Source organism: Hyaloscypha bicolor (genome assembly GCF_002865645.1).
Source record: "Hyaloscypha bicolor E unplaced genomic scaffold K444scaffold_129, whole genome shotgun sequence".
Lineage (NCBI taxonomy): Eukaryota > Fungi > Ascomycota > Leotiomycetes > Helotiales > Hyaloscyphaceae > Hyaloscypha > Hyaloscypha bicolor.
In genome coordinates, this window is record NW_020194631.1 from 130,346 (window position 1) to 142,414 (window position 12,069).

The following is a 12,069-nucleotide window of genomic DNA, read 5'->3' on the forward strand; positions in this document are numbered from 1 at the left end:
TGTAAGCTTATGTGCTGACCTTACGCTGCTATCGTGCAATTCGGCCCCTCCGATTCGCTTTGGCGGAGAGCGACCCAGCTAAACAAAAATCTGGTAAGTAGTTCTTGTGCTCTAGTTGTGACAGCGCTGGCTAGGGTCATGTGGGGGTGGCTGTCACCTGACTAGTGACACCTAGCTAGTCGGCGTTTCAGTGGTTTTAGCTAGTATCTCTCTCTTTTCACCCTCTCTCCCCCTCTCTCCTTCTTCTCTTTAGCTTAGTATTCTCAATACATGGGATTCTCGGAACTTTGAGCCTTTTTGGCCATTGCCTTGATCCCGCCGTCACACTAGCGAAGCTTCATACCCAAAGCAAAGGCAAACATAAGTCATATTTCAGTATTTGAAATGGATCTTTCGTACTCAATACCCATTCCGGGTACTAACCAAGTCAGCGCTAATTCGTTTCCGGGTATTGCTTTAACCCTATGATTTCAATCGCGAACTCACGAGCCAAGGCTTACCATATCTCAGGTTTTACAGTGTATATATATATATCCAGGGAGCTGCTCCCACGCACACGCAGCAAAAAGTTATTACCACGCGTTGACAGTACCTGCACTGCAGGCTTGAGGTGCGTGGAGAGAACATTGCTTTGAAGCATAGTGCTTGTTCTGTCATTCTCCATATAATTCCTCGGCACTTTTACCATCTGGATTCCCTCCGACGACCGACCAGCACAGAAGCGAGCGACAATGGCGCCTCTGATAGCAGCCATGCTGCCGATGCTGAGCAACACAGCCGGTCTATTCTGTATTGCTACCACCGGTTTCATCCTGCTCTATGCAGCCGACCAGCTGCTACTCGCCCCCCGGAAGCCGAGCCCCGCGGTCTTTGCTTGCGAGCCCGAGGGTAAGAAGAGCGTTAGCATTCAGACCCGGCTCGCGTTTTACCTCAACTGTGTTGGGCTATACCACGAGGCCTGGGAAAGAGTTAGTTCCCCACCTAATGCCTCTCCCCATCGCGCTCCTTGCTAGCACCTCGCTGCTCTGGAACTGCTGCTGACATACCTCTAGTATATCAAGAAAGCCACGAACAAGGTCATTGTACTGCCAGGATTGGGCTTCCACAATGATGTTATCCTGCCTCACAGCTCGACGAAATGGGTGCTGTCGCAGCCTGACGGTATGTTTAGTGCTTACGACGCCATCGTAGAGCTGAACCAGGTAATGTACAGCCTGGGCCACTCGCGGTTTATCGGCGACCCTTGGCAAGGCCATCTGGTCCGGACTAAACTCTATAATGCGTTGGAAGGTATGACCGCCGACTTGAGCGACGAACTTTCGTATGCCCTTGACGAGTACTTCGGCACCGACTCGGACAACTGGACCGAGATTGACCTGGTAGAGACGCTGAACCACGTTACGGCGCAGCTGGCTGGCCGGTTTACTGTTGGGCTCCCACTATGTATGTCGAGCACTAAGCCCGTCCCCACCCCTCCTCATATATTTACATGTACACACTTGCTGTGATTTGTGAAGACCTTCCTGGTAAACCACAATCAACAAATACTGAATAGAATTGCTAACCCTCGACACCTAGGCCGGAGCAAAGACTACATCGACACATGTTGCGAAATCAGCGATGATTTCATGCTTGTAGGTGGAGTACGTGGCCTCCCGCACATCCTGCGACCACTTGTCGGGAGCGTGATGGGCATCTGGTTCAAGACCAAGATCAAAAAGATGAAGAAGCTATTCGAGCCATTATACCACAAACGCATCGCGATGTTGCAACACTCGGCCGACGACCCAGAACACGAGGAACCGAATGACTACCTACAGATCATGTTCCGTTATGCAGCCGACCGCCAACAGGAAGAGCTAGGAAGCATCGACGTTATGACCCGGCGTCTCATCATCGCCAACTTCGGCTCCATCCATCAGCCGTCCCTCCTGATCGCCAACACGTTGCTCAACATCATAGACTCAGACACCGAGTTCAACACCATCACGACGCTCCGAGACGAGTTGATCAATGTGTTCGGGATCGCGCCCGACGGTACTACCCCGGACATTGTTGACCACAGTACCTGGACCAAGGTCAATATAAATAGGATGAACAAAGCGGATAGCCTTATGCGCGAAACCACTCGACTTCACACCTTCGGCTCGCGGGCTATGCTGCGCAAAGTCATGCCGAAGGATGGCGTGACAACAGACACCGGTGTACACCTGCCACAAGGGACGCTTATCTCGTTCATGGCGCACCCCGTGCAGATGGATGAGGAAACATTTGACAACCCCAACAAGTTCGACCCTTTCCGCTTCTCACGGATGCGCGAGATGATGGAGGCCAAGAAGGCTGAAGCCAAGGAGCCTGCCGGAGATGCGAGCGCCGAGACAGACGAGGTGGCCGGGGTCGGCCCGCTTAAGTTCGTCACGACAGGGCCGAATCACTTGGCTTTTGGGCATGGGAGACACGCCTGCCCTGGCCGCTTTGTCGTTGACTTCCAACTCAAGATGATAATAGCTCATGTCATTACCAGGTACGAGCTTGAATTTCCCAAAGAATACAACGGCCGCCGACCTGAAAATACCTGGATTGCGGACGTGAAGCTGCCGCGACACGCTAAGATCCGCGTCAGGCGGAAGAAGCTTGTCTGCTAAAGAAAGTTGGGATTCGTTCGCGGGTTAGAGGACCAGCATAGAGTTACTAGAAATAGAAACTAGAAATAGAATAAAATCACCCAGTTTAATTTCTCAGTCCTCCACAATTGCAGGTATCAACTCTTGTAGATCATCCGTCTGTTTATTCTCCGCTTCGGGCCTGCGACGATTCAGCACTTCCTCGCAGTGCAGGCTGGAAACCAAGGGCTTTTATGCTCTTGGGCTAAGACTGAATCACACGACTATTTGAGTCTCGAACCGGCGATTTACCGTGCGAAGAGGTTTTCCTTTATCGACCTTACGATCTTACCACATCCTACCACCGTGTCCTTTCACGCTACCGCCGCGCCTCGCGTACCCGAATACACATATACAGAGGGCAATGGGGACGCGTTTAGTAGAGCCGAAGGGAGGATAATTCTGCGCCCGAGGACACTTGGAGTGTAGGAGGGAAGGGAGGGAGGGGGAGGGCAGGAGGGAGGAGGAGGAGGAGGAAGGAGAGGGGGTCGATATCGTGCCTTTGCATGCGCCTACACGCTGCCGTGGAAAACGAGCCCCTTACTCTATTGCAGGAGTTGTCAAGGAGGCCTTTAACTAGCGTTGGGTCACCTGGATTCGTGCTCTAAAGGGCTTGGGAATACGCTTTACGGATAGGCACACAAAAGGGGCGTCATCCCATCTGTCGGGGAAGGTTAGCTCTCGCAAGTCCTTATGGCCATACGCTATTATAGTACGAACTGCTTTCTTAAAGGTTTACAAGGGCACTGAAACACCGCGGGATAAGGGACCCGGGGCTACCAGGAGAAGGGGGGCCTTTTTCCCCTTGTGGTTTTGGCACCTCCTCTTGGTAGGACTTTGTATTAAATCCTTAGCTTAGCACGTCCCTATACCCTTCGGGAGGTCGGCCAACCATAGCCCTGGACGTTAATCAATAACAAACAAACAAACAAATCTCCGCTTCGAACATTGGGTCTGTATCACGACCCGTGGCTGGTGTTCTCAGGGAAAACAGCTGTATTGGGTGTGTATTTACGTCTAAAGAGGGAAGAAGGAGCGGGGAGCTCGAGACTAAGATATAAGGTGCCGCGCTAAGAGGTCACGTGCGACACAACAGTCTGACTGGATCCTGCTTGAACTTCAAAGAACTGACCCCCGGTCCACAGACGAAAAAATGCTAGCAATAGACCTTGCTTTTCCGTAGAATTTGTACTTCTCTTCCCGCCTTTGGCCAGCCTTTCTTTTGCAGGTTCTCCATAGACTTGAGTAGACCAAAGTGTTTAAAAGTGGTTTATTTCTATGCATTCACATTTGGCAGTTGTGAGGCTTTTCAAATCAAGTAGCAATTTTCAGCAAAAAGTAATATTGAGCATATGAACTAATTCATGCAGCAATAAACAGCTTCAGCTAAATCCCTGAACTATCATTGTGCACAGCCATACTGCCTAGAGCTGTCCCAAAAGGGAACTGCTCACCAATTCACTCCTAGCATTTGCGAGGTCTCCAATGGGGAATCACGTACGACCCATTATCGTACACAATATCAAAAGTACCTTCACCATACCATGCATGCAAGAACCAACCCATATTGAACTCCTTCATAAACTCACATTCATCATCATACTTCCAATACTCAGTGTACTGGCTCACACCCACATCAGACTTGTCTGGATAATGCGAATCAGGCGCCCATGCCCATTGAGTTTCGGTTATCATAGTCGGCAGATTCACCGTCTCGTTGACCCACACAATCTGTTCTTGGATATAACTCCAAGTCTCGTTTACCAGCATGTCGCCGTGGTAAAAGGGCATGACGTGCGCGTGGCAGTAATCGCTGTTCGCTTTTGCCTCTGCCCCAAGATCTGTGAGCCCTACGCCATTTTCACCGCTGATCCAATCCGGTCGGTCCCAGTCTTCACTAATTCCTGCGGGTACGCCACAGCTATTCATTCTCGCCCTGAACAAGGCCAAGTCTGTGATAAACTGATCGCCGCCTCCGTCCATCCCGTCGCCAATGGGCTCGGATCCGAAGTCTGCAGAGTGCACGACATATGGGGCGATGCGACCATATTCTGCTGAATCCATCGCATTTTCACTCGGAAACTTGGCGCAGATTGCGAAGTGCAACGAATTCGACCCGAATGACGACTCAATCACTTGGGTACGTATGCAATTCGAGTGGAGGTCGAGTCAGCGAGACGCGAGATGTCGTCCTTGCCGTTCCTCCCGGCTTGGACCGAAAAATAGCCCGTCTCGGCTCCCCTATTCTTCAGATCCCTTCAGACCCCGAGGCTCGGCGAACAAAACGACTTGCAACAAAGTGCTGATGAAAGACGGGCAGGATATTTATTGGGGAGTTGGCACAATTCGCTCCGCTTGGTAGTACGTAAGGTTTGGTCAAAGGAGATATGGTAATATATTTCGTACTGCCAAGTGTCACATCCCGACGTCAATCCGGCCAGACCGCGCTCCGCTCCAAGACTGAAGCGGCTTGACCTCGGCCAAGAGCAGACGTGCAACAAAATGCTTGCGAGCATCCAAGAGAAAACTCGTCAAGACTGGGTCTCGTTGTTTCGTTCCCGTCTTGGACAACCTGCCACAGCTGATCAATATCAACTCACCCTCTAGAGTTGACCTCTTCAAAACACCATAGTAGAGATAAACTTAAACATCTTGGTAAAAAAGTAACAATTCATTTCTCATTGAGTCCTTCAACTCTCTCCAACCCGGGAACCCGGGAACCCGTTTCTACGGTACTCCGAAATATCCACGAATTTGAGTATCTTCCCACACATCACTCCAAGCCAACACTACCAACCCCCCAATATAGCCAAGCTCAGTCGATTTGCAACAAAAGCCCACCTCTCCCGCCTCATGCCCACCCTCTTAAACCCCAATTCGCCACCTCGTAAGCACCATGAACGTTCCGGATGCACTGTAGACCTTTCGCCAGCGGGCCGTGCCGCCAACAGTCTCGGCAGACGACTTCCGGGGACTGGAGCCTTCAGAATCCTGACCGCTCTGCACGATGCAGCATTAGCAGCATTGGCGGAAAATGCTATGTGCAACAAAAGCGAAATAGAGTGGTGTGGTGCTTGGCTTGGAAGATTTAAGTTTGTTGGTTGTGGGAAGAGGGATCGATACATCCGGCTTGTCCCTTGGCTCTCCGACATAGGCCCGTCTTGACTTCTTAACCTCTTTTCTAATTAATCACCTGGTTCTTCTGGGCAAAAAAGCCCAAGCTAAAAAAATCAAGCATGCAAATTTCCCCTATGCAGCCACACAGCGCTTCTCAAGACAATCGCACATTCAGTCACCTGACTCACCTCGAGTCACACAGCAACATCCCGCCAAGCATCTAGACCCCGCATTACCAACCAAACCAAGGCCTGGGCGTTGTGCGATGTGCAACACAAATAATCTACTCTTATACGTTACACCTAGGTCTTAGCTGAGTAATGGGGGGTGTCAGGGCTGGGCACGAGGGAAAGTGTTTCATCGCCTCCAGTTAGAGAGGCGAGAGGGCTCTTGGCCCTTGGGCAAATACGTGTCACGGTCTAGGCACCCAACGCGATGTGCAACATTGAGACGCGGCGAGCAGGGAATCTTAAAGGGCCGAGATAATGTTGTCTTTTATTCCTAGACGCAAGCACCTGTTTACCTGCAGGGTGTTTAGATGAGGTGTTCAAAAGATAATCCATCCGAGTCATGTGTTTGCTGTTTAGGAGGATCCTTTAATTGGTATTAAGGACTTCTTCCGAGCGGTAAAACAGTCCGGCTCACCTCATTATTGTCTGAATCGTTTGTGACATTACATTATTTGCAGTAGAGCTTCTGGAGTTGTCAGTATTCCACAAAGTGGTACTTCGTCACTTAGTTATTCAGAAGCTGCCAAATACAACGCGGTAAAGGATGGTTTGAAAACAGGCGAGCGGCTCCGTCCTCGCTTCTCGAGCTTTCGAGTATCTGTAGTCCCGGAATCTTGATATCTAAAAGATTGCTGGACTTTGTTGATCCCACCCATCATGTTCCACATGGAGTGAACATTGCGGTTGTTGTGAGGAGCAAGGGTGTCCTCGAATTCTACTCTGGGAGAGCTGAACACAACTTAGAAGCTTTCTGGAATACTTCTAAGTCACTAATTCTTAGGGTCCCTCGTGGCAAATTCAGGTACTTGGAAGCCTTGATTCTCTGATTATCGAAGGCTGGGCAGCCCCTTAATAAGTACAAAATCTACTAGCCTCTCACTAGTCTCCTAGCCCCTGGCTACCTTGGGCACCATAAGCTTGGCATCTTTCAACGTGGGAGATGGTTGTTGCTATGAGGACCTGGGGTTGGTGTATGCTCCATAGAAGGTTTTGGGACGTGGATAAAGGCAGCTTGCCGTTGTGAACAGAAGGAGAGGATCACGTTCCATAACTCGTGGGGCATTGGAATTCATGCCAGGGGTTCTTCTCAATGAAGTAGAGATAGATAAATATGTGAATGTAGTTATCTAAGTTCTTGGGCACTACCCGAAAAGTCGATGCCGTTTGTGAGCTTGCAGCAAAAGGTCCATCTACTAAACAACACAAGAGTCACAAAATCAACAGACACAACGAAATTGCGACCATCAATTCATTGATTTAGTTTGCCTTTCAGTCAATTTGCCTCCGCAACATCATCGACTCCTAAGAGGTTCAACTTCCAGACACACATCTCCTTAATCCATGAAAGAATCCACCTTGTCATGAACGAAAAAAACCTCCCCGCCAGCGCCTTATACGCTGTGGAATCGACGACACATCTCCCAACCAATGAAATTACTCGTGTAGCAACTTCCCTGGTGACTTTCTCTATCTAGAAAGAAAAGGTAACACAGCTCTTGTGGGGAGTCTGCGTGAAAGCCTCCCCCTTCCCCCATACGCTTATCCAATACTGGATGAAGCAATGAACATCATCTTGCAAGAGAGTTATGGAAAAGAAATCTTTGGTAGAGGGGTTGTCCCTCTCAAGCGTCGCTGTGTGTTCATCGGATTTTTGGTGAAGTGCCGTGCTGGTGCAGTATTATGACAGATTCGTGTCCTCTTGTCGTATGCCCATAGCTAAAAGTTGCTCAAGATTCCTGTGAGGTTTGGATAGGCTTCGGCTTCCTTGGTCCACCTTTCAAGCTCTTCACTCTCGAAAGAAAGCCACCACCTGCCTTCGCAGCGGCTTCACCACCACTGCCGTCGCTAGTAACACGTCTCTCAAGACGCTCACCGAACCCTCGTCTCGGGCTACTTGGTGCCCGTGGTCTTCCAGTCTTCGATGGTTCGAGGATCGAAATGCTTTCCTTCTTGCTATCGTCGCCCTTTGAGAATTCATTGAAGAAAGGGTTAGACTCGGAAATCCTGCTTCCAGCAGGTGTTCGTGCCTCGGGAGATGTAGCTGTGTATACCCCTTCCGGACTGGTAATCCGTCCTGAAGGGCCAAAATCACGGCGATTATTGTTAATTCCACGAATCTTCTGGGCCAATGACTTCTTTCGACCTAGACCACCATCCGTTGGAGAAGTCTGTTCACTCTCTCTTCGTTGAATGGCGGTTCTAGAAGCGGGGGCACCTTCTAAGAAAGTAGATGTGCCTAGACCAAGCGTTTCCTCTCCATGAATTGGCTCCACTCGAGTCGTCGCGCTCAAGACCTGAGACTCGATGCGGGCTGGTCCTGGTCGAACAGCGCCATTCTCATAAGGCTCGTATTCTCTGGATCCCACGCCTCCCTTGGAATAGTCCTTGAAAGCTTCATCGTCGTTGTGGCCCAGAAACGTCGCATGATCGGGTCTCTTGTTGAGCGGGCCTCCACCACCCAAGACATTGTTCAACGAATCTTTTGGAAATGCCTGCATGGGTGCACGTCTGCTTCCTTGCCGATTTCGGTGAGGGTTGCATGCATCAAATGGTCCGTCATGGTGGAATACTGTCTCCCATTAATAATCAGTCGCAAAGAAAATGAAGATGGCACTTACATCCGGTTCCATATATACTTGTAACGTCTAATTTGTCGATAATATCCAATTTCCGGTCTGGCTTCCTTGATTTTGGGTCTTTCCCCTCCCGCTCTCGGTGTCTACGTTCACGCTCACGGCGTTTTCTTTCTTGGCGTTTCTTCTCCTCCTCGGGGTCGAGTGGTTTGCGATCTGCTACCGAGGAGTCAGAGTTTCGTCGCAATTTCCGTCCTTCGGGCGGTCTCCGTGAAGAGGATGATTCAGTAGGGTCAGCAAATATATCGAGTTCTTCGCTAGGTCGAGGTCTGCTAGACGATGATCCTCCAGCTGCTCTCCGTGCCCGCATTGCTTCTTCTTGTGAACGGGATGGTCGATGACCAGGGGTTCCGCGAGGAGGGACGTTTTCACCACGTGCTACCGATGTATATGGTGGAGGCATCTTCTCGCTAGTATTTGTTCGAGGGGGTGGTGGTCGCATGCTGCCATTGCTCGTAGGTGGCTTCTCATCAAGAGTGAGATTGTCCTGCAGTGCCAGAGTCAGCGAAAATCGTTGCTTCAACAGGTCTCCTTTTCGGGGCAGAATGAAATTTTGCGATAGACATGGACTTGTCCATGATTTTAATCCAAGCCAAGAGGGAACAACGTTTCTATGCTCAGGGAGGAATGACGTACAAAAAGTTCGGCTGCATTGCCCGTCAATGCAGGCTTTGGCCCCGAAATCTCTGTTGCGAGCGACATTTTATCTGGAGATCCGGCTAGTGGTCTTGGGACTGTGTTTGTAGAGGACGTGTCAAGGAACGGATTCCGTGAGACTGGTCGAGGAGGGGGGTCAAAGGGAGAGAGCTGCCCGTCTGACAAAGAAGGTGATGCTGCCCGGTTGCGAAAGGGATTGTTGGAAGAGAGGTTGAGTGTCAGTCCTGGGGATGGACGTGAGTCTACAGGCAGAAACAGGATACTCTTGTTAGCCGACGGGATCATGCATTTCCATGACGGAGAATTGGGAGATAGGGAGGGCTTTGAAACGAGACGATTGTCAACTTGACACGCCCACCACAATGATAAGTGGGGAGGGGGAGGGGGGAGGTGTTGTCGAAGCGCGCCGATGGAGGTGTTGCTTGATTTGAGGATTGACTGACCTGCTTGACCTGGTTGGGTGAGCGACATTGTGGCAATGACCTGCGTGTCCAGGATTGAATCCTGTCGTCGTAATCGCGTTCTTCGGATTGTGACGAGGCCGTGGGCGTGGATGCGAGCGAACTGGGCTGTCCAGAATCCAGATAGGCCAGCGCTCAGATTGAGTTTTGGGGGGGGTGAGGATGCTCGAGCAAAGGGGAGGAGGTCGCGACGCGATGGTGTTAGCTTTGCCAACGTCAGCGCTCCAGGTGAATTCGGGATTTCGAATTCCTTAGCGACTGGCTACAGTACCGGAACCGATCGTTGGCTGCTTTGTTCCTGGGACGGCGCACATGCACCACTTCTTAGTCCAAACCCGGCCCAGCTTTGAATTCGAGCAGAGACCTCTCGAGGGCTCCAGATGCGATTGATGCTCCCGATCGCTGCGCTGTTCGAGGGCACTGGCTGCTGCGACAATGTTGTCTCGTGGGTCGGGCGACGACGGGGGGTGTGGTGTTCAAAGGCGACTCTGTGCGGGGACACGCTGGTGGGCCTAGGTAGTGTTTGTTGCAGTGGGAGAGTGGCACAGTGTATCCAAATGGCGAGATATGATGCCGGAGAGAGATACTTCCTAGGAGAGATGATCGGATACTGGTACAAAAAGTGGCTGTTCCTGTAGTTTGTTTCTCTATTCAAGATGGTTTTCCTGGAGGAAGTTGAGGAGGAGCAGGAGCAGGAGCAGGAGCAGGGCAGGAGCAGGAGCAAGGAACACGAAGAAGGCCTCTAGTCCTCTAGTCCTCTACTCAGCGGCACCCTTTTCACTCTGCCCAGGGAAGCGACGCCCCAAGAATACGGGGGAAGGCTCACATGTTGCATTATTCGGCAACATCCTCTAAATCCCAGCTGAGATCGCTCTTGTGTGCCAATGATTGGTGGCCGGGGCAGAGCCCCTGAGCGGAAAGAAGCCACGAACTCTGGTCTGGACGCCGGTGAGAAATCGTTGTGGAGGGGTCACGCCTGAGCCTGAATGGTTAAAGCCCCTCTCGTCTCCTGACTACTTTGCAGCGCCGAAAGCGGGCTGCCCACGCTGACTGGACACGCTAGCTCGCTGGAACAGTTCTTTTCTGTGCAAGCAGGTGGCTGCTTCAGTGCGAGTCTCGAGTCTCGAGTGTCAAGCCTGAGGGAGGGGAGAGCACCGCTGAGCGCAGGCCTCCGGCCCTGCTAATCTCCTTGCAGTCGTTTTGCGGTGTATCAAACAGCTGTGGGGACGATCTTCAATTTGGATCTTCAACGGGCCGTTGGCCCGTTGGAAATACTGCAACTCGGCCAACACATGTGCGAGGAGAGAGCGGTGAAGTACATAATCTCGCTCTGCCGCTTGCCAAGGTGCATAGCCTTAGGGCGCTTCTGCGAAGGGGAGGCCGGCTTTGAAGGCTGCAGATCTACTGCAAACAGAATATGCTCTGATATGATCTTCAATAATTATCCTCTTAGTCGAAACAACTCGTAACCACCAGTTCCGGCCTGTAGTCGTTATCGCCCCAAAAAGGGGAGAGCTGCAGTACCTGCGTATTCACAAAAAGCGGTAAGATTTCATGCAAGCCATCTAACACACTTGGAAGTTCAGACCAATTTTAAGCTTCGTTGTGCCGGCCAATGATATTTCTCGCAACCTCAGCCTTGTGTCTTCTCCAAACATTGTCAATTCACAACCTCAGCCTCAACTACTTCAGTTGCCAGACAATCCTGGGCACGGAAGGAATCGCAATGGCCACGGGCTCGCCTCAAGACATCGCAATAACAGAGGGCCAAACACCACCGCCAATGCCCTCAGAAGAACCCAAGTACGGCGGCTTCACAAGGTTTGAGATTGAGATCGAGGTGATTCCCCCTCCTCTCTACCCTAGAATTCTCGACGCGGGCCATCCTAACTCCTCACAGTTCGTCCAATCTCTTGCCTCTCCACAATATCTCAATTATCTGGCCTCCCAAAAGTACTTCGAGAATCCAGCCTTCATCGCGTACCTCTCATACCTACAATACTGGTCGCATCCTCCTTACACCAAATACCTGACCTATCCCGGGCCTGCACTCAAGAATCTAGAGCTCTTGCAGCAGGAGAGATTTAGAGCGGATATACTGAGCCCGGATAAGATGAATGAATTGATAGAGGAGGGCATGAAGAGCGGCATGGAAGGACCTCGTAGTTGATTCACGAGAAGGAAAATACAGGGGTTCATTAAACTTGAGATACCCAGGAACAGGCGTTGATAGGGCAGAAAACCAGTGCACTGTATGATCTCTTGGATTCTGGTATTAACATTTGGCGTTTATAGGAATGGAGTCGGC

The 12,069-nt window shown here is 50.9% G+C and overlaps 4 protein-coding genes across 4 annotated transcripts; 2 read left to right on the plus strand and 2 right to left on the minus strand.

Moving 5' to 3' along the window:
- The first annotated feature begins 599 nt into the window (after window positions 1-599).
- On the plus strand, window positions 600-2,682 carry K444DRAFT_655362 (cytochrome P450). The gene is made up of 3 exons (XM_024886006.1): window positions 600-968; window positions 1,053-1,443; window positions 1,579-2,682. The coding sequence occupies exons 1-3, from the start codon at window positions 732-734 to the stop codon at window positions 2,643-2,645; spliced, it is 1,695 nt and encodes a 564-aa protein (XP_024731426.1). The 5' UTR covers window positions 600-731; the 3' UTR covers window positions 2,646-2,682.
- A 1,326-nt stretch (window positions 2,683-4,008) lies between these two features.
- Window positions 4,009-4,826, minus strand: K444DRAFT_617867 (glycoside hydrolase family 17 protein). Its single transcript, XM_024881210.1, has one exon. It carries the CDS (start codon window positions 4,725-4,727, stop codon window positions 4,128-4,130), a length of 600 nt encoding a protein of 199 aa, XP_024731427.1. The 5' UTR covers window positions 4,728-4,826; the 3' UTR covers window positions 4,009-4,127.
- Window positions 4,827-7,737: 2,911 nt separating this feature from the next.
- K444DRAFT_539348 (Pal1-domain-containing protein) lies at window positions 7,738-9,585 on the minus strand (the record flags this gene model as incomplete). The annotated part of the gene is made up of 3 exons (XM_024875620.1): window positions 7,738-8,579; window positions 8,629-9,130; window positions 9,280-9,585. 3 exons carry the CDS (start codon window positions 9,583-9,585, stop codon window positions 7,738-7,740), a joined length of 1,650 nt encoding a protein of 549 aa, XP_024731428.1.
- A 1,902-nt stretch (window positions 9,586-11,487) lies between these two features.
- On the plus strand, window positions 11,488-11,931 carry K444DRAFT_539233 (SOH1-domain-containing protein; the record flags this gene model as incomplete). Its single annotated transcript, XM_024875608.1, has 2 exons — window positions 11,488-11,601; window positions 11,662-11,931. The coding sequence occupies 2 exons, from the start codon at window positions 11,488-11,490 to the stop codon at window positions 11,929-11,931; spliced, it is 384 nt and encodes a 127-aa protein (XP_024731429.1).
- Window positions 11,932-12,069: the final 138 nt, after the last annotated feature.

Coding starts and splice junctions, on each gene's coding strand:
- K444DRAFT_617867 (XM_024881210.1), bottom strand. CDS start 4,727: ATGGATTCAGCAGAATATGGTCGCATCGCCCCATATGTCGTGCACTCT.
- K444DRAFT_655362 (XM_024886006.1), top strand. CDS start 732: ATGGCGCCTCTGATAGCAGCCATGCTGCCGATGCTGAGCAACACAGCC. Junction 969..1,052: donor ACCACGAGGCCTGGGAAAGA/GTTAGTTCCCCA, acceptor ACATACCTCTAG/TATATCAAGAAAGCCACGAA. Junction 1,444..1,578: donor TACTGTTGGGCTCCCACTAT/GTATGTCGAGCA, acceptor CTCGACACCTAG/GCCGGAGCAAAGACTACATC.